The sequence below is a fragment of the Fukomys damarensis genome, unplaced genomic scaffold (genome assembly GCF_012274545.1).
Source record: "Fukomys damarensis isolate Sample0158 unplaced genomic scaffold, DMR_v1.0_HiC HiC_scaffold_23, whole genome shotgun sequence".
NCBI lineage: Eukaryota > Metazoa > Chordata > Mammalia > Rodentia > Bathyergidae > Fukomys > Fukomys damarensis.
Window position 1 is genome coordinate 52,488,100 of NW_022900935.1, and position 22,632 is coordinate 52,510,731.

Here is a 22,632-nt window from a genome sequence, read left to right on the forward strand (position 1 = left end):
ATTAAAATACTTATCACATTAAAACTTTAAAAATTATTCCTATACTAGAGCCTCTTTTTATTAGATGCATTCTTTTTGTCACTTGGGCTTAAAGACCCCTTGATCATGTTTTTAAAATTCTTTATCTAGTGTTTCTTGGGAGATACGAAGAATGTATGTCATATCTAGTATTTGAGTATTAACACATACAGTGAAGTAAATATCATGAGCTGTCTACACAAATGAAGAATTTGAACACTTTGAAAATTGTTTCTGTAAGTAAAGAAAAAGCATGAATTAATAAAAAAGTAAGGGAGGGAGAAAGGAAAGGGAGGGAAGGAAAAAATTTTCTTGATACCATAGAATCATTCTCTGTATTTTTAAAAAATTTATTGTCACATTTGATCTCTAAAGAATGATTTTTTAAAAATAACATGGCATGTAACTACCATAAAATAAAACTTCCTCATCCACACTATGCAATTCATTGGTTTTCAGTTTATAATATTCTAATCCACAGATGCCTGAAACCATGGATATTATCAAACCTTATGTGTACTACATATTTTTCTGTGTACCTAAGATTAAGTTGAATGTATAAATTGGGCACACTGATAGAGTAACAATAACTTATAAAATAGAACAATTTAGGGCCAGGGATTAAGTTCAGTAGCAGTGCACCTGCCTCATAAGTGCAAGGTCCTGAGCTCAATCCCTGGTACCCCCCCCAAAAAAAAGAACATATGAATAATAGAACAATTCATAACAACATATTACAATGAAAAAATTTTACTTATGTTCACTTCTGTTATTTTCAGTTTCATATTTTTAAAAAAAAAGAATATGAATAATAGAACAATTCATAACAACATATTACAATGAAAAAATTTTACTTATGTTCACTTCTGTTATTTTCAGTTTCATATTTTTATACCATAGTTGTCCATGGGTAACTGACACTGCAGAAAGCAAAACTGTGCATTCAGAGACATCGTGTTCTGCAGTCGTATTCAGAGAGACACCGAATTATGCAACCCTGACCACAAGCAGTTTTAAAAGTTTATCACCATCTCACTATCTCCATAATCATTAAAGGTCACCTCCAATTTCCACCTAACACCCTCAACCCTAGATAATCACCTAATCTGATATCTGTCTCTATAGATGTGCCTGTTCCAAATATTTAATGTGTTTCATATAAGTGAAATCATACACTATATAATGACTGGCTTCTTTCACTTAAGTTGTTTTCAAATTAGCATATTTCAGTTGTATTTTCTATTAATAATATTACATTGGTTTACATGTTTATTAGTTGGTAGACATTTGGATTACTTCTATTTTGAGCTATAATGGATAATGTTGCTATGAGCATATGTGTACAAGTTTTGTGTAGACATGTTTATTTCTCTTGGCTATATAGCAATAGAGATAATTGATTTTTATCTCTTGTGTAAGGTAGGACTGACCACGGTATTTATAGTTGTTTCTTCCCTGCTCTACTACAGTGCCAGCTCTATCCAATGTGATCCAATTTCTAAGCTCTTGATTCTATTCACTAAGTCTATTTTTTTTCCTGCTGTCCATTGTAACACCACACTGTGTTAATTACAATAATGTTATGTCTGGACCAATGCCTGATAGAGAATGTCATATCATTGTTCTTCTTTAGGAGGGTCATGGTACCATGTTAATCCCTGTGCATTTTAGATTCACCTTGTTAAATTCACAAAAGGTTTTCTTGAAATTTTAATTGAACTTCTGTAGTATATATCATTCTGGTGAGGACCAATGGAGAGACTTTCAATTACCATGAAGTATCACTTATTTAAAAGTTCTTTAATGTGTTTTAAAGGGGATTGTATTTTTTCCTTAGAGTCTTACATGTCTTTTAATAGGCACATTTTAAAGAATATTTTTATTTCTTTTCATAGTTGTAAGTAATGTTTTATAATTTTTGCTGATGTACAAAAAATGAAAGATTTTTGAATATTGATTCTTTATTCAGACATATTTCTAAACTCTTATTTCTAATCATTCACATTTATTTTTCATTTTCTAGATATGATAACATTCTTCATCAAAGACAATTTTTTATAATTTTCTTTTCTCTCTGTTGAATACATGTGAGTATAGGTAATGAAAATAGGAGTTATTTCTCCTGAGTCTAAAAGGAAAATCTTTCATTTTTATTCATTTTCAGTAAATGAATGAATAGTAAAGAATGAATAAAATTTGTAGTAAAGAACAAATAAAATTTACTGAATTTTTAGCAACCTTTTATCTGATTAAGAATGTTCTTTAAAATTCCTATTTAGCTAAAATTTTATTAATTTTTATTTTGGAAAAACTACATTGTTGTTGAAATATTATAAATGTGGAAATGTTTGTGAATTTTATCAGATGTTCTGTGTATTAAGATAATCATCTTTTTTTTCTTTTAATACATTCATGGAGTAAATTATATTTTAGGTTACTTTTGCCATATCAACAATATATCCATCCAATTTTAATTATATGTTTTCACTGGATTAATTTACTAATAATTTGCTAATAATTGTTGAGATTTACCTGACAGTTTTTTTCTTTTTTGGACTCCCCTGGACATGTTTATTAATTGATGCTGTATGAGCAGTTTGCTAAGGGTTGCATCTTTTTCTATTCTCTGAAAGCTATAGTAGGTGTATAAGTTGTTTATTTCTTAAATATTTGGTGGAACTGGCCAATAGAGCTGTCTGGGGTTGATACTTCATTTTTGGAAAGGTTTTTGACTACTTCAATTTTTCTTATGTTTATAGGATCATTTATGCTTTCCATTTTTATCAGTAAGTACTGGTAAACCTTTAAAGTTAAGGAATTTTACCTTTTCAACCAAATTTGACAAGTATTAGCATTTGTAAATTTTTAGAAATGTTAAATTGTCCTTGCCTTCTCTGTACATGGGTGTTTATATATTTTATTTTTATATCTTGGTAGATTTGGTTTCGCAGTTATTTTCTTTATAATTTATGCCTGTGTTCATATTGAGTTGGATTTGAAATTTTCTCTTCATATCCCTGTCATCTTCTGGCATCAAAATTACAATGGCAGATTAGTTTGAGGGTATTTTTTTTTCTCTGTTTTCTACAAGAGTATGTAAAAGGCCAAAATGATCTGTACTTTGGAAAATTCTTTTAAGAACTCATCTGTAAAATTATGAGCTCAGTCTTTTCTTTGAGATGATTGTTAACTGTTCTTTCAGATTTCTGTATTTAGATTGTTTAGCTTTTTTTCTTCTCTTTGCATTTATATATTCCTAGAAATTTGTACATTTCATTTAGATGCTCCAGTTATTGGCATGATATTTTATAGAATTATCTCTTAAATCTGTGATTAATGTGTAGTATGTTGGTTTATATTTGAATATTTGTTATTCTTTTATAAATAACATTCCCAAAGCTTTATTTTTCATCCCTCGTGTTATTGTTCCTTCTTTTTTTGTTTCCTTGATTAGTCTTACTAGAAATTTTTCTTACTAATAAACTTAAATTAATTGCCTCCATCAATAATTTTAGTCTTTAAAAAATACATAAAAGTTATACATTTCACTGGTTTTGGTTCATTCTTCAGGATTTGATAAGTTTGATTTTCATTTTCAGACATTTATGAATATTTTATGTAAATATTATGAATTTATTTTTGATTAGTATATTAACATCAGTCAGAATTTGCAAGCCACAAAAATACAGGGAAATATCTTCCACTTACCTCTAACTTGTCATCACATACCTCTCTCATTCTCAAAATAGTCCCAACTAAAAAGTACTTATGTCTCCTTCCAAAGATTTGTTCTAAGTACTTTTAATTGCATCATAATTTTTCCTTAACAATGAGATAAAGTGTATATTTTTAATTTCAAAGTATGTGGAGACTCATTTTTTGCTTTTATTGCTTGGTCATTGGTTCCTAACTCAATTTCAGTGTTTTTAAAAAATATATCTTATTATTCCTAGATACGTGAATTACAAAAGCTGATCAAGAAAATATAAAAATTCTAAATAACCCAGTCAGTGAAATTGAAAATGTAATAAAAGCCTTACTAACAAAGAAAAGCCCAGGTCCTGATGGTTTCAGTATGAATTCTGCAAGAAATTTAGTGAAAATCTAATCCTGCTACTCTTCAAACTCTTTAATGAAAATGAAGGGGAAGCAGTACTCCCAAAATCATTCCTAAAGCAAGTATTATCCTCATAGCAAAGCCAGAGAAGGACCCAAACAAAAAAAGAGAAGAGCAGGCCAATCTCCTAATGAATATAGATGCAAAAATATTGAGGCTGGCAAACAGAATGCAACAGATCTTCAAGAAGATTAGCCAGGCCTGGTGGTGCACACCTGCAATCCGAGCACTCAGGAGGCTGAGACAGGAGGATCGCTGTGAGTTCGAGACCAGCCTGGGCTACATAGTGAGTTCCAGATCAGTCTCAACTACATAGTGAGACTCTGTCTCAAAAAGAAGAAGAGAAGAAGATTACACTTAATCTTAGCCAAAAGGCCGAGAAGCAATTCAAGAAGATTATACACCATGACCAAGAAGAATTCATCCCAGGGATGCAGGGATGGTTCAGCACATGTGAATCAGTGGATATAATGCATCATATCAACAGATCCAAACACAAAAGCACATGATCATCTCAGTAGATTCAGAGAAAGCGTTTGACAAAAGTCCAAAATCCATTCATGATAAAAATCCTACAGAAAATTTGAGTAAATGGTCTTTATCTATACCTGATAAAAGCCATATATGACATACCAACAACCAATATTATACTAAATAGACAAAAACTGAAAGCTTTCACTCTAAAATCAGGAAGAAGACAAGAATCTCCACTGTTACCACTTCTATTCAGTATAGTTTTAGAAACACTGGCCAGATCAAAATAGACAAAAGAAAGATCTAAAAGGAATAAGGATAGGAAAGGAAGAAGTTAAAGTATCATTATTTGCAGGTGACATGATACTCTACATTGAAGACCCTGAAAACTCCATTAACAGACTTCTAGATTTAATAAACAAATTCAGTAATGTAGCTGGATACAAAGTGAACATTCCAGAATTAATATCCTTCCTGTGTACTGATAAGAGGCTCACTGAAAGAGAAATTAGGGAAACAACCCTTTCAGAACAGCATTAAAAAATACTTGAGTCAATCTAACAAAGGAAGTAAAAGATCTTTACATTGAAAATTACAGTACTCTGAAAAAGGAGATTGAAGAGGATATCAGAAAATGGAACCATATCTCTTGCTTTTGGGTAGGAAGAATCAACACAGTGAAAATGGCCATACTCCCAAAATTGCTATAGAGGTTTAATGCACATGCAATCAAAATACTTTTAGCATACCTCACAGAACTAGAGAAAACCTGCCTAAAATTTGGGTCCTTCTCTGGCTTTGTTATGAGGATAACACTTGGAGTCAGAAGAGACCTACAATAGCAAAAACAAAACAATGCTACAGAAGCAAGGCAGGGGCATCACAATCCCTCATTTGAAATTACATTACAGAGCTACTGTGGTAGAACAGCATGATACTAGCAAAAACTAAACTAAACTAAACTAAACAGACCTGAGAATCAATGGAACATATTCGAAGATGTAGAAACAACCCAAAACACACTCAGCCATTTTATCTTTGACAGAGGGACCAAATACCTTCACTGGAAGAAAGAGCCTCTTTAATAAGTGGTGCTGGAAAAACTGGCTTTCTACATGGCAAAGATTAAAAGTAGACCCAAGTCTCTCACTATGCAGTAAACTAAATCAAAATGGATCAAAGATCTAAATATTAGAACAGAAACACTGAATCTACTGGAAGAACAAATATGTAAAACTCTTAAAGACATAGGTGTGGGCAAAGACTTCATGAACAAAACCCTAATTGCACAGGAAATCCTACAAAGAATCATCAACCAGGATCTCATCTTATTAAAAAGCTTTTTCACAGCAAAACAAATCACCAACAGAATGAATAGACAACGAACATAGTGGGAAAAAAATTTTCCAGATGTTCTTCAGACAAAAGGCTAATATTGGGAATATATAAAGAACTTTTAAAAAATCAACCCCCTCAAATTTAAAGACTCAATCCAAAAACGGGCATCTGAGATGAATACACACTTCTCAAATGAAGAAGTATAAATGGCAAATAAATATATGAAAAAAATGTCCAACATCACTGGTTGTTTGAAAGATGCAAATTAAAACAACATTAAGATTCCAGTTCACTCCAGAAAGAATGGCTGTTAACAAGAAATCGACCAACATCAAATGTTGGTGGGGCTATGGAGGAAAAGGAATCCTTCCACACTGTTTATTAGAGTGTAGACTGGTGCAATTACTGTGGAAATCATTGTGGAGATTCCTCAAAAAACTAGTATTGCAGATCCCTTTTGACCCAGCTATTCTCCTTCTAGGTCTCTTCCCAAAAGAACTAAAAGTGTCATAACACTGTTTTATGTGCTCACCCATGTTTATAGTAGCACAGTCTATAATAGCTAAATCTTGGAAACAACGCAAATGCCCACCATCAACCAAAGAATACATAAAAACTTATCACTCAGCCATAAAGTAGTATAAACTTGAGTCATTTGTAACTTAATGAGTGTTCCTTGAGACCATTGTCTCTCTGGTGTGAGAAACTGGAAGTGTGAGTGAGGCCCAAAATGTATAATAGATACTGTGAAATAGGAATAAATTGTTCAAGATAATACTGTTAGACGCTTTGTTAATAATTAAAATGTTTTATATAAAAATGGTATAGTTTTCTTAGGAGGTGAGCTGAGAGATTAGCAACCGAAAATATATTCTTTTAAGACCATGATATATCTTGGGGCAAACACTGAAGCCACTAGTACTGCCCAAGTGTTCTTTGGGCAAATGGATCTAATGTCTATCTGAAAGTCAATAATAAAACAAATGAGGCACTATGTAAAATCAAGGATGGAGGCTCAGGAGGGAGTTTTATAGCATCTGGTTTTTTTTTCCAGCTTTAATTGAGTTTGTTGGTTCATTTTAGGGATACAGTACAGTTACATTCATTGTTGGGATCTTGTACCTCTACATGACAAGTCTTGATTCTCATTTTTACCCCTTACCTCTGCCCTCCCTTCACCCCCCCTCCCCTCCCCATCTACAAACACTTTATTTTCATCTTTTCATTCTTTCACATTTTTTTCTTTTCCCTTTTTACTCTTCCCCTACCCATCCCACCTTCCCTACGCCTTTAGCTCCTTTCTTCCCATTTCTAAATGTCAGTAATCTTATTAGAATCTTATGTATTATTGCAGATTATTTACACCAGGGAAACTATTCGGTATTTACACATGTGTGACTTATTTATTTCACTTAGGAGTATATCTTCAATATGTATCCATTTTCCTATAATGAATCTATTTTCTCATTCTTTATGGCTAATATTCCATTTTATAGAAAAACCACAACTTCTTTATCCAGTTTCCAACGGATGGGCAAATAGGCTGTTTCCAAGATTTAGCTATTACAAACTGTCCCGCTATAAACATGGGTGCACATACTTCTCTGTGATATGATTCTTTTAGTTCTCTTGGAAAGATAACCAGCAGAGGGATGGCGGGTCAAATGGATCCTCCAGTCCAAGCTCTTTGAGGTATCTCCATATTGATTTCCATAGTGGTTGCACTAGTCTGCACTCCCACCAGCAATGGAGAAGGGTTCCTTTCTCCCCACATCTGTTTTTTATAAAATATTTTCACTAAAATATTTATTAATGTGATACTTATAGAATAGAATTAAAATTTAGAAATGATGTGTTGATTAGTGATGTTTTGGAGCATTGATATATGCTGTTGCTTCTTTCTTTCCTTTCTTACATTCAGTCTTCTTTTGTGAAATAAATTTATTGTGAGAATTCAAGCAGTAAGAAACCTAGCAAATAAGAAGTCCAAGGCACAGTGGATTCACTGCTGAATTCTACAAACAATTCAGGGAACTTCTTACACCAATTATCCTCAAACTCATTCCTGGAAAGTCATTCCTGGAAGCTTGCATTACCCTGGTTCCAAAAAGAGAAGGATCCAACCAAAGAAGAGAACCACAGCCCGATCTCTTTAATGAACATAGATGCAAAAATCCTCAACAAGATACTGACCCCCCAAAAAAGCAATAAATCATCAAAATGATCATGACAAGTATGCTTCACCCAGGGTTGCAAAGATGGTTTAATGTAAGAAAATCAAGAAACCTAATATGTCATATGAACAGAAGCAAGAACTAAAATTCCATGATCATCTCAATAGATGCAGAAAAGGCCTTTGATTAAATTCAACATCACTTCATAATAAATTATAAATATCTTCCCTAAAGAATTAAAATAATCATATCATAATGATACATGTGCAGCACAATTTGCATTAGCTAAAATTTGGAAGCAGCCCAGTTGCCCATCGACAGGAGAGCGGATTAAACAAATGTGTTTTTTATAAAATAGAATACTATTCAGCCATAAAAAGGAGAAATTGGAGACATTTATAAATAGATGCATACTGAGGCGATGCTCTTAAGTGATATAAATAGGACACTCATGTGTAAATACTGAGTAGTTTCTCTAGTGTGAGAAACAAAGTGTAAGGATTAAAAGGTATAGTAGATAATGTGAAATGGGAAGGAAAGGGACAGAGGGGAAGGGGAAGGGGAGGGGTAGGGGAAAGGAAAGAAGTCTTTGTAGATAGGTAGGTAGGGAGGGAAGGCAGGCGAATTACATAGATTATGTAAAGGTAAAACATTCCAACAATGAATGTCATTATATTGTATACATTAAATGTACCATTAAAATTCACTTTAAAAAATATTTGAGCTAGTGACCACAACCCAAAATAAGGGAACACCTTGTATATTAACAATACCTTTCAAACTAGACTGCTGAAAAATAAAATAAAATAATGGGTGTAAGATGCCTGATGCAAAATAAATGCTCAAAATGTCAGCAAGTATCATTGTGTAAAAAATAGTAATTACTGTTCAAAACAAAATTTGTTTATTAGAGAATTTTATTAATATTTAGCTTTGCACTTTTATTTTCAGCATCTTAATGTTACTTTTGTATTACTGTCACTTTTGGATTTTCTGATTGACAGAGATTTTTTGATTTATGTAGTGCTTGCTGAAAGTGCATCGTACATAAAACTAGCATTGTGTTTGGGAAAATATTGCATTCATTGCTAATGCATCAGTGGTAACAAGATATTTTCTTATGTCTGATTGTTCCCTAATCAGCTTTTCCTCTGAAAATAGCTAAAAAGTATAGATTTTAAAAGATAAAATTTTAATGTGTTCATAAACCATTAAATTAGTTAGAATCCTCAGAGACCAAAAGCAATGAAAACAGAAATCTTGAAAAATAAAGAGAGCTTTGAAGGAAGCTCTCACTTGCAGGACTTTTTCTAAAGTGAGTAAACATGAGCTTTAGTTTGTGGCTGTTTTGTTTTGTTTTGTTATGGGATATCATGGACCTAAAAATAAAATAAAATAGTTCAGGCCCTGTTCTGCTTACTGTGAATAATCACTTAGCTGATCAACAAGCATAACACTAGTGGACCAAAGGGTGATATCCTTAGTGTATAGATGAAGTGAAAGTCAGTAAACCAGAAACAGAGTTTATCTGTCTCAAACCTTAGCCCTGATTGGGAGTTGCACCTGAAATTGCATAACTAATAGACTAATTCTCATATGGATTTTCTGTCTAAATTTATAATATTGGAGTATTATGAAAAAATTGGAGCTAAGAACTTTAAAAAAATGTATCCATATATGCTCATATTGTGAGATGTATCAGAATAGCATGATTGCTAGAGAAACCACATTGAATTCTAATACATAAAGCTCTAAGAAATATGAACTCACCTTTTAAAAAAAACACAAAACAACAAGAGAAAACAGAGTACCATGAACCAGAGCCTTCAGAAATTACAAATAACTTAAAGAGTCCTGCAGTCTTTAGATACTGGAATGATCAGCCATGGAATAGAAAATAGTCATATTTAATGTGTGAAATCTGTTTTACAAAATAAAAACAAGACAGTTTGAAAAGCGTCAAACATTCTAAAAATAAACCTCTACAATTAAAAATTAACAACTGAAATTAAGAACATGGATGGGTCTGATAGAAGATTAGACTATTAGAAAACGTACACAAGTTGGAGCAACTACAAGAAATGAAAACACAAAAGAATGGTTAAGGGAAATTAAAGAATGGGAGAATTCAACGTACAAACAAATTCTATATGGAAAGTGGAGAGAAGGAACAGAGACAGGTTACAAATGAGAATTTGTGTATTTACCACATTTCCCCCAAAATAAGGCATAACCAGAAAAGAAACCCTGGCCTGATTTTTCAGTATGCTCATAATTCAAACTCTACCCCCAAAATAAGACCCAATTAAGATTGTCAGCCAGATGGACACATTTATTTAGTAAGCTCATTGCAGCACATATGGACAAATTGAATTATAAAATATTATTAATATTTAAATAATATCATTACATAAATACTTAAATTTTAATATAATTTGTACCTATTTATAATTACACAAGTGGGTGCCTTTGGATGAGAGGTAAATGCCTATATAAACAGATGAACGCAAGAGTTACTGCTAAATGACCAGCATACAGGTACAACACATGAATAACCTGTGCACTTGATAACAAATGGACTTGGTTGTCTCTAATATGAATCTTCATAATTCAGTACATTATGTGTTGTAACAGAGGTACTTAAAATGCATATAAACTTATATGAAATAAGCGTTTCCTAAATTTTGGTGCCTGAAATTTCGTCACTTTTGTGTGGACCATCATTATTCACGCTCATCATTTTTGTTGCCACTCCTGTCTCATAAGTCTTCAATTAATACTTAATTTAATGGAAACCAATCTAGCCTGCAGGAGATCATGACTTGAGTAAAGAATTCATGGGATAAAGTCAGTAACAGCTGTGTTGACAGTACACCAGAAGGCTACATGGACGAGAAGTACTCCTTTATGGACAGCTCTGTTGCTGGACATGAGAGATTGGGGCCAGTGGTTCTATAGGAAATGGAGTCGCAAGAAATTCAAGCTGAAATTCAGGGTTTGGAGAGTTATGATAGTGTTCCAGAAGAATATGACAGGATTATATTTGAATAAATGTAGATTGTTGTACAAGAAAAAACAAGCTATCCCCTGAAAAGAAGCCCTATTGCATCTTTTAGGGAAAAAATTAATACCATATAAGACCTATATTTATTTTGGGGGAAATACAGTATCAGAGACTCATCAAAGATTCAGAGACTAACATGCTATCATCAAAATAAATTTAAAACACATCTTTACACTTAAAGACATCATAAACTGGTGAACACTAAAGACAAAGAGAAGGTCTTAAAAAGCAGAAAGATAGTGAAAAAAGAATAAGATAAGACTATAAGAGCAAGAAGCAATTTAAATATGTTCAGGGACCATTTTCATCTCCAGAATTAAGGATTATTTTGATGTTACATCATTGCCTTTTCTCTTTTACTTTCCTTTTTAGTTTTATTTTAGGATTCCCTATTTTTAATGTTCATACAGAGATTTCTTTAACTGAAATACCGAATAGTTTCTTTGATGTGAAAAACTATAATAGTACACAGGATCCTAATGAGACAATTAATAATATGAAATAGGAAGTAAAGGGCTAAAGGTGTAAGGAAAGTGGGAAGGGTGGGGGAAAGGTAATAAGGGAGAGGGAAAAAATATGAGAAACTGGAAAAATGGAAATAAAGTGTTTGTAAATGGGGAGGGGAGGAGGGAGTGAAGGGAGGGCAGGGACAAGGGGAAAAATGAGAATCAAGACCTATTATGTAAAGGTACAGAATCCCAATGATGAATGTAATTGTATTGTATACCTAGATTGTACCAATGACCTCAATAAAAAGAAAAAAATAAAATAAAAATAAAAGCAGAAAGACAAAACATTATTGTACCTGCAAAGGAATAACAGCTGACTTTTCAGCACAACTTACGCAGATATCTTCAGACTAGTTAAAACTGAAAGTAAGTACTATCCATTAACCCTTTTTAAATAAACTTAAAGGATGAAGTTGGAGCCAAAAGAACATGGTTGTTGCCGGGAGGTTAGACTTGTAAAAAGGACTGATGAAACAAGACACTGATAAATACATAAGTATATCTAACTACCTCTTTAGTGAAAAAACAATTTTAGCAATATTAAAATGAGAAAAATTAAGAAAACTGTGGCATATAAATCTTGAAGAGGAAAACAACAAAGTACTCTGTTACTTTTATTATTCTGGAGGATATTTAAAAATCAACTTTAAAATAAGATATGTTAAACAATTTTGAGGGATCCTATTACTGCCACTTAAGGAAAATACAAGGAAGGAGAAGAGAACTGATGTAGTTTAAAAAATATTTATTTAGAAAAATCAAAGACAAAATAGAAGGAAAAATGAAATGCACAAATGGCAGAGCAAATAGCACAAAATAAGAAAAAAAGACAAATATATCAGTATATGCAAACTAATTGGACTCGGTGAAGCATTTAAAAAACAAATATCGATTAGATTTAAAAAAGAAAATATCTAAAAATTGAAGATGCATAAATGTTGAAAGTAAAAATTTGTTTCTAAATGTATCAAGCAAATAATCTCTCTTGAAGAAAAAAAAAATTGGTACTCACCAAAAGTGACTTCAAAGCAAAATCAATACTGGAGAAAAAAAGGATGAGGATCACTATTTGATAACAAAAAGCTGATCACATAAGATATAGCACTTACATGGTCCTTATAACCTCAAATGTATTAAGGAAAATGTAACAGATATAAAGAGAAATCAACAATCCTACCATTATAATGAGAGATATTAATTTACATCTTTAATACTTCAATTAAAAAAATAGCCTTCAACAATATAACATGTTTGATACAATAACCATGTATGGAATGTGATATATTTTCAACAATTACAAGATGGGTGTGGTGGCTCACACCTGTAATCCCAGCACTTGGGAGGCTGAGGCAGGAGGATCACTGTGAGTTCGAGACCAGCCTGGGCTACATAGTGAGTTCCAGATCAGTCTCAACTACATAGTGAGACCCTGTCTCAAAAACCAAAAAAAAAAAAAAGCAATTGCAGAGAATGTTAAATACACATTTCTTATGAATCCTACATGAAACTTTTTAAATATCGGCTGTGTAACTTGACATCAATCTCAATAAATATCAAAGGATTAATGGAAGATATACCACATTCTAAACACAGTATAACCATATGTCCAGTATCCTTATAAAAAGGCCAAAATACAGAGACATAGTTACCCTGAGAGAACAAATCCTTGTAAGATGGAAGCAGTGACTGGACTCGTGTCTAAACAGCAAGGGACATAAAGAGTATCAGCAAATACCAGAAGCTAGGAGAGAAACATGGAACAGCTTCCCCTTCAGAGCTGCTAGAAGGAACTACAATTACTCCCTTATCACCTTGGTTTTTAGATTTCTAGCTCCCAGAATTATGAGAAGATACATTTCATTTCAGTTTGTGGTACTTTGTTATAACAGCACCAAGGAACAAATATATTCCATATGCTTAAGAATTAAACATAATTCTAAATAATTCATAAGTCAAAGAAAAAGAAGTAAAAAATATTGAACTAAATGCTAGTGAAAATATAATATGTGACCTAAGAGGTGGAAATAAAACAATGGACATTGGTAGTCTTACATTTATAGATCAGAAAGGAAAATACAAAAATTAGTTAAGTATCCAAAATAATAAGTTAGAAGAAGGAATACAAAATAAACCTGAAGAAATTAGAAAGATGTCACAAAAGTGGAAGCAAAGATTGACAATATAAAAAACAAAAATGCAGTGGAGAGTACTGGATGGATTTCAAGAATGTATCGCATTAATTATTTGGAAAAACAAGGTTCAGAGGAATATTCAACTTACACACATATTAGAAACAAACAAATTTTTTAAAATGGTGTTTATTAACAAGAACAAAAAAATGATGTTTAAAGATACAAATGTACAGAAAAATGTTCCAGATGGTAATTACCTCTGAGACACGAGGGAATAAAGGAAGAAAAGAAAGAAAGCTGGAGGGCATTGTGGGGTAGAGAAAGAAAGAAGGGAATGTTTTAAATATTTTATATTTTGTGTTTTCATATTTTATTGGCCTTCTGAAGTTGTTCTTTTGTAGCTTTCCTATTCATATCTTCTGGTTTTTTTCCCCCCCATTTTTCAAAACAAGGTCGTTGCCGACATGGAGATACAGGTTCACAAGTTGAGGGAGGAGCTGATTAATGTGAACTCCCAGAGGAAACAGCAGCTGGTAGAGCTTGGTCTCCTTCGAGAAGAAGAAAAGCAAAGGGCTGCGAGGGACCATGAGGCTGCTGTCAACAAACTGAAGGCTGAATCAGAAAAGATGAAAATAGAGCTGAAAAAGACACATGCTGCTGAAACAGAGATGACTCTGGAAAAGGTGAGATGGCTCATTGGAATTTTTGATGCAGTTGCAGTCCACATTTAAAATCTACTCCATCACTCTTAATCTCTAAAAGGTAGTAGATAGGGAATTGTTCTTCACATTTATAAACTCTTTAAATTAGCAATTTGCTGTCTTGCTTTGTGTGTAACACCACTGAAACATTCTAGGGAATTTCTCACTTTTTCCTGAACTTCATGGAAGGGACTTTATGGAAAATACCACTCCATAGTAATTTAATACACATTGTGATATTATATTGATAAGAAATATTTGAGCTACAGCCTTAAATATTCTACATTAAAACTACATTTCAGAGCTTCCCTTTGTTGTCTAATAATCATTTCTAAATTTTATAATTTTTATAACAATGTGAAATAAATGACAACTTATTCTTCCAGGTTATTTTAGCAGAAATAAGAAAAGTTAATTTAGAATTACATACTATTGAAATAAATATCATTATAGTATTTGCACATTTTGAGTTGATTTACATTCAAGGTAGAATCTCAAATATTTTTCTTTTGATAGTCTGAAAAAGTATAAATATTTAATAACATATTAAAGTGAATTGCTATTAATCATAATAGCTGTAAGTTTCTTCTTGAGCTCCTAAATACCAGCCTTTATATTGAGAAGAAGAAACTTGGAAATTTAAGAATCATCTAATCTACTCAGTTTCTTCTACCTCTGCTTTATCTTTAAATAATATTGAATGCTCACAGAGTACACAACAGCATTTTACTCTACTGATTTTACATAGCCTGTGATCCATAGGTGTTTGCTGTATAATACCTTAATTCATCTGAAAGTCAAATGTTAGCAGACTTTGCCCTTCGCAGCATGGCCCTGAACCCATAAATAAATAGGAAAGGGTCTCTGCATTGGCCAGAGGAAGGGTGTTGCTTGGATTCTGTAGAGATTTAGTGAGTTTTGAGTAGAAGAGTGTTGAGATCTGTCTCACTTGAATGGGTTCTCTCTAGCTGCAAGTGTAGAATACACTGAATAGAGGTCAAAGGAGGACAGAGGGAACAAGGGAGAGGCTATTGCCATAACTCAGACAGAAGGTGGTAGGGGCTGGGGCCTGGACAGTGCGGTGATTGGGATGTGTTCTGAATGTACAGCTGACAGGACTGACTGTTGTGTTACACATGGGGCATGAAAGGAGACTGGGGACAGTTACGGTGACACCAGTGTTGCTTGCCTAAGCCAGATGGAGTTCCCCTTTGCTGAAAACAAGGGTGGGGCCATTCAGGACATCCTCAGGCTAAGAAGTCTTTACTAGATGAGGATGTTAGTAATAATTCTGTCAAAGTCATAAGAAATATTAATTTGGATGCTAAAATATGCAAAGTTTCTGTAATTAGGGAACTTTGCTTATAAAAAATAGCCACATACCTCTGCTGCTGATGGCAGATAAACAAGACTGATGGAGTATAACAGTATTGTCATTTATCTTCTATTATCTCTTACACAGACCTCACCTTTGAGTTCCTTTGCTGACTGTTCAAGATATTTCTAAGTAAATGTTTTTAAATGGCACAGATGCCGGTACATCTTGATTGAATAAAAATAGACACAACAAATCCAGACTTAAACATCTAATTTAGCTCTTCACTTTCTTGTATTATTTATTTATATTTCAAATGTTTATTTTTAATATAAAATGTGTTTTTTTCAATTTTATATGCACTATTAATTTTTAGGTTACAGATCATTTTTCAAAAATCAATGGTAATTCATTTGGCAAACATATCCCAAAAATATATTATCCCAGACACTGTGGGGATACAAAGAAAAAAATGAAAAGTATGGCAATCACTCACCTCAAAAAGATTTTGAAATAATAGTGAACACAAGTCAAAAATGCATGAACATGTTTGTAGATAACTATGATGTAAGGAAGATTATGAAATTGGGGGAAATTATTTGCTGCTGAGGAAATCATGGAAAATGAACTAGAAGAGATCTCAATTGCACTAGACCTAAGTAAAGTTTAGGATTTTGACTAATATATGTGGAGAATGGCCTTCCAAGTCAAGGAAAAACAAAAACCAAGAGCAACTAAAGCATTTGCAGATGGGCTAACCTAGGTAAGTGGCTAGTAATAGGGCTGAAAGATAGCAATCATTGGAAATATCCAAAGCTGTAACAGGTATTTCAGCTTTGTGGGGTAAAAGATTGAGAAGCTACTGAAAGCTTCTGAGAAATGAAATGTCAAGATTGCGATTATTTAATTTCCTCTATGCCCCATTGGTTTTTCAGGAGAGAGTTATTAAATTTCCATGTGTTTGTGAAGTTCTGGCAGTTTCTTACGCTATTGACCTCCAGTTTAATTGCACTATGGTCTGATAATATACGTGGGATAACTTCAATTTCTTTGCATGAACTTAAACATGTTCTATGAGCTAGCATGTGTCTATTTTGGAGAATGATCCATGTGCAGCCAAAAAGAATGTATAGTTTGATTTTGTGGGGTAGAACACTCTAGAAATCTATTAGGTCCATTTGTTCAAAAGCTTGGTTCAGTTCTCATATTTCATTGTTGATTTTTTTGTCTAGATGATCTATTTGTGACAATGGGGTATTGAGGTTCCCCACTACAATTACATTTGTGCTTATTTGGTGTTTCATGTCTCTTAATATTTGTTTTGTATAGCTGGGGATATTAGTATTTGGTGCATATATATTTATGATTGTCATCTCTTCCTCTTGGATTGTTCCCTTTACAAGGATGTAGTGACCTTCTATATAGCTCTTAATTAGTTTTAGTTTGAAATTTACTTTGTCTGCAATTAAGATAGCTACCCTTGCTTTTTTCCGGGTTCCTGCCACATGGAGAACTATTTTCCATCCTTTTCCTTTCAGTCTGTAAGTTTCTTTTTTAACTAGGGGTGTTTCTTATCTACAGCATATTGTTGGATTTTGCTTCTTAATCCATTCTGCCAGCCTGTTTCTTTTGATTGATGAATTGAGGCCATTAACATTGATGGTTATAACTGATATCTATTGACTTATCATTGTCATGTTATTTTCCTGTTGTTGCCTCTGCATTATTATTTTTCCCCCTCTCCCTTTAATTTCTTGCTTTGACTGATGGATTTGCTTTGTTGGGCCTCATGGAGTTGTGACCTTCATTGTCTTTTATAGGACATTATTTAGAATTGTTTGAAGTTCTGGTTTGGTATTCATGAAGTTTCTCAGGTGTTCTTTGTTATGTAAGTGTCTTTTTTCCCCATCAATTTTGAAAGATAGTTTTGCAGGATACATCAGTCTAGGTTGGAGGTTGTTTTCTTTTAGGGTTTGAAATACCTCACTCCAGGCTCTCCTTGACCTAAGAGTTTGTGTTGAACAGTCTGTTGTGGTTCTGATGGGCTTTCCTTTGCATGTGATTTGTTTCTTTTCTCTAACTGCTTGTAGTATTTTGTTCTTCTTTTGCATCTCTGGGATCTTGATTATTACATGTTTAGGCATAGATTTTTTTTTTATTATTATGGCTAGTTGGAGTCCTATATGCCTCACTTATCTGTGAGTCAAATTCTTTCACTCTGTTTGGGAAGTTTTCTATCATTCATTCTGTGGTTGTGGGGAGAAAGGAACCCTTATTCATTGTTTGTGGGATGCAGACTGGTGCAACCACGGTGGAGATCAATATGGAGATGCCTCAGGCAACTAGGATTAGAAGTCCCATTTGAGGGCCGGGGATTTAGCTCAGCGGTTTGGTGGCCTGCCTTGCAAGCACAAGGACCCGAGTTCAATCCCCGATACCAAAAAAAAAAAAAAAAGCCCCATTTGACCCAGCTATTCCTCTGCTGGGTATCTTCCAAAAAGAATTAAAAGAATCATACCACAGTAATATATGCACACCCATGTTTATAGTGGCACAGTTTGTAATACTTAAAACTTGGAAACAGCCCATTTGCCCATCATTTGGATACTGGATAAAGAAGATGTGGTTGTTTTTTATAAAATGAAACACTACTCAGCCATAAAGAATGAGAAACTGGTCAAAGAAGTGTCATGAAAGTAAAAGAAATATGAGAAGAACTTATTTTAATGGAAATAGAGGAAAGAATGTTTGGAGAAAGATTGACTAAAATGTGACAGAAAATCTGGAAGAGTGAGGGTTGAGGAAAAGTTGCTGCATTTGAAACTGAGAAGTCACTGATTTTGGAAAGGACACTGAAAATGATGGTGTAGACAGAAGCATGGTTGCAAAAGATAAGTGAAGAGGTGATGAGCAAACCCTTGGGAAAATCTGATGGTAAAATAGGAAGTGATTTTTCTGAAGATCGGAAGGAGTTAAGGAGAGTTTTTGTTTTGTTTTTAGGACGAACATGTCTTGAGTATTTTAAAGCATACGAGGGGGGACTGATTTAAAGGAACCACTTACTGAGATGAAGAACGGTAGATAACTTGTGGCAATCTGACAGGTGACCATGGGAACAAAACCTCCAGCACAGACCCACCTTTGCCTTTGGCTGCGAGGGTCCAGGTGCCTGAGACTTTGATCTGTTCTTGGAATGTATCAGGTTCTCTCTTGCTGCCTTATGTCTCCTGCCTTCTGCCTAAAATTGTCTTCCAAATGATTTTTCTGTGGCCACCTTCCTTCTTATCACTCTAAGGTCCTTCTCTGACCACTTTATTTAAAGTTAGGCCTACTTACACCACCTGCATCCCATTTCTTTATTGATTCTCTCACTGTCTACAGTCATCCTCTTATCTGTGTTCACTTGTTTATTCTGATTCTACCCACTAAGAAAAATGCAAGCTCTGTGATCAAGACCTGATCTGGCTTGCTCATTTCTGTATTGCTAGTGCCTGTAAAACTTTATATATGCTGGATGCTTATTGCTAGTATATATGAAATAAGACACAAGAGACATGCCTTTCATGTGGGAATGTTACCGGTTTTGGGGGTGCTAGAGTCCCCTTTTGGAGGTGGTTTCTAAACCTCCTTCTGGAGGTCTTTTTGTCCTGGGTAAAGAATTGGCGAAGAAAAGCAAAAATGGTACCAAAGTTTTGGTAAAGGCAGGAAAATGTTCTCTGCAGAATAAATTTGGGCAAAGTAAAAGTAGTAAAAGAAGCCTGAGGGTGAGCTACCCTGTAAGAGAGAACACAATGGCAAAAACTCATTGTGGGCTGTCCTTTTTGTATCACCTGCTCCTTAAACTGACATCCTATTGATAACCTGCTCAAATTCTCATGAGAAGTCCACATGCAGCATTTTGGGAACTATTCTGCACATGTGTTCCAGGATCTTGTCACACCTCCTTCCTCAGCCCCTTTTATCTACACCCTACCTTTCCTGTCTCAGGAAGAGGGAAAAAAGAAGCTGTAAAGACAGAGAAGTTTCCTGATGAGACTTAACCTCATGGCTAAATATCTATTTCTGTATACTTAATGAAGAATTGCAATAATCTTCTTTGGTGAGGTGTTTCAAAAAGAGCGAACCAGCTCACCTTCATGCTGAGCAGGTAGGTGGTATGCTCCTGAAAAAAAATAGGGAGGAAGGAATCCGGTCAGGTACAGTCAGTGAAGGGTCAGGCACACAGGAGGGAGCTGAGCAGTATGAGGCTGGAAGAATGGAATGTCCTGAAGTGAACTGAGAAGAAGACAGAAGTGAGTGTTGTCATTTTCACTGAAACAGAAGAAGGCACTGAGGAGGTTAGCCAGAATGCAGGGAGTGGTTAGCAGAGAGGGATGGTCTAGAAAAATGGCAGAGCATTAAGTAGGTTAGGGTGTAGTGGATGAAATTTGATTTTTGTTGAGTTGGTGGAATTTGCCAATCTCAAAATCCATATGATACATTTGAAGTGCTAGGCTCTTGATAGGAAGAGCTATTTGTGTTTCTAAGTGGTGAATGTTTTCACTTAGCCACGAGAAGTTTAACATTTCTAAATGTAATGATCTGGGCTGAGTCAGAAACATGCCTTGTAAAGTAATTACTTCTAAAGTTCAAAGATAATGGTACCATGCACAAAGTAGGCATTCACTAAATGTTAAGAGCGTGAGCCAAAGAATCGACTGAGAAATTCAGTAGTGTACCTGTGCTTGGGAATGTGCATAGTTACTGACTTAAATATGATTTCCACCTATTACAAATACATTGGGTAGGACAAAATGCTTCTTTGTATTCAAGTAGTCATTTGTTATTTCCTCTACATTTCTTAAGAAGTTAAGCACAAATCATAAGTTTTTCTGACATAGTTCTAATTTTTCTATGCAAATAAACTGAGTTCTTTCTATAAAAGTTTGAATTAACTTTAATAAAATGGTAAGTTAGGTGCTAATCTGTTGTTTCATTATACAAGTTTGATTTTTCTCACTGTATCTTATAAAGAGCTTAATGTAGTATTACATTTCAGTATATCTGAAAGTTAAAAATATCTGCTAGCAATTCAAACTCCAGTCCAATTTGGAATTTCTAAATTAATTAGAAATTAATTTTCTATCTCTGGGTGTAAAATTGAGGTTCAAAGAGAAGAGGACACCACCACCCGAATAATAATATAAACATAGCGTTCCATGTGTGCTTTGATTGTTTCAGTAGCACTTATAATGTTAAAGTTATGAAAAAATTCCTAGGTCCAGGTCCAACCTGAGTTTCTGTCAGCAGTGATTTAGACCTCGATGATATCTTCAGTGGCCTTGAGTTAGAAGAAACATGAAATACCTCCACAAGGTCAAAGACTCCAAGAGAGTAAATGATTGACATTTGCACAGTGAAAGCTTTTATTCTGTCCTTTTAAAATCTTTTCAAACAGTGCTGAAGTAAAGTCCATAAAATATGAACCTTTGAAAAATTAAACAACATTACTAAGTGATGATAGTAATTTTCAGATTTATTAAAATTTGGCATTAAATTTTTATCATTTCAGAAAACTGTTAAGCTATTTTTAAAATATCCTTTCTTTAAATAGAAGATATTTTGGAAATTAGGGAAAAATCATTAAGTGTATAAAACTGCTATTACCATCATGACCAACTTATAACCCATGGCAGTACTTTAACACACACACACACTCACACACATGTGCACACACACACACACACACACACACACACATATAAATATATAGCTGGTGGAGATCATATTCCACAATTCTGACTCTTGCTTCTTTAAAAGTTATGCTAAGATTATTCCAATATCATGTGAAACTCTTTGAGGAATATAATTTTCATGAATATTACATTTTATGAATTTAGCATAATTATTGTGATTCTTTTATTTTGGAACATTTGGATTTTTAAAGAAATTGTTTAATGTGGAAATTAGCATCTTTATACATAAATTTTATTGACATTTTAAATTCTTTTCCTTAGGTTAAAAATCTCTGTGGAATTACCAGATCAAATTGCACTTCAGAGTATATGTGTTAACTTATGTTTACCAACCCCTTCTTAGTATTATTAATTTTCCTGAAAAACAATTAATGTTTTTAATTTGAATTTTTGAGCATGAGAAAGTGAACATTTATGGTAGATTTCTTGTTCATATTTCAGTTTCTGTGTTACTTGTTAATGTCCTTTGCTATTTTATCTTCTTTCAGGATTCTAATATTTCTCTCATCAACTTAAATAAACTGCTTTTACATTTAGAATGATAGAACCCTTACCATCATTGTGGCAAATATTTTGGATATTTGGCTTTTAATTTTTTAATACAGAAAAAGTTTTACTTAGATTTACTCTAATCTGTTCATCTTTTCCTTTTTAATTTTCTACTATAGTTCTTCTTTATTTAACATTTCAATATTTAAAAGCATATCAATACATCAGACATTGTCCACAATGTGCCATATGTACTAAGTAAAAGGCTTTTATGAATTTAACATAGCATTTACTAGCTTGAGTTCCTGGTCTGTAATTTTGAGTGGTATCTGGATTATACTGGAATTCTGCCAGCCTGAAGTCATTAAAAGACTCTGAGCAACAATTCAGCATCTTTTTCAAATTTTAGAAAAGCTCCATATGGCATAATTATTCAAAGCTAAGGTCACTGAAACAACTTAAACCTTTGAAATTTATAATTAAAGGATTAATATTAACTTATAAAGACATTGTCATTTTGGCTTAAGAAGGATTTTTAAATGCTGTTCTTTTTTTTTTTTTTTTTT

At 33.4% G+C, this 22,632-nt stretch overlaps 1 protein-coding gene across 7 annotated transcripts in view; it reads left to right on the top strand.

Moving 5' to 3' along the window:
- Positions 1 to 22,632, top strand: part of Cep112 (centrosomal protein 112) — a 521,506-nt gene that overhangs the window by 308,245 nt on the left and 190,629 nt on the right. For all 7 annotated transcript variants that reach the window (XM_010616816.3, XM_010616812.3, XM_010616814.3 and 4 more), the window contains one exon: positions 14,279 to 14,509. In XM_010616816.3, the coding sequence (XP_010615118.1) occupies positions 14,279 to 14,509 (231 nt within the window). The remainder of the gene's footprint in view (positions 1 to 14,278; positions 14,510 to 22,632) is intronic.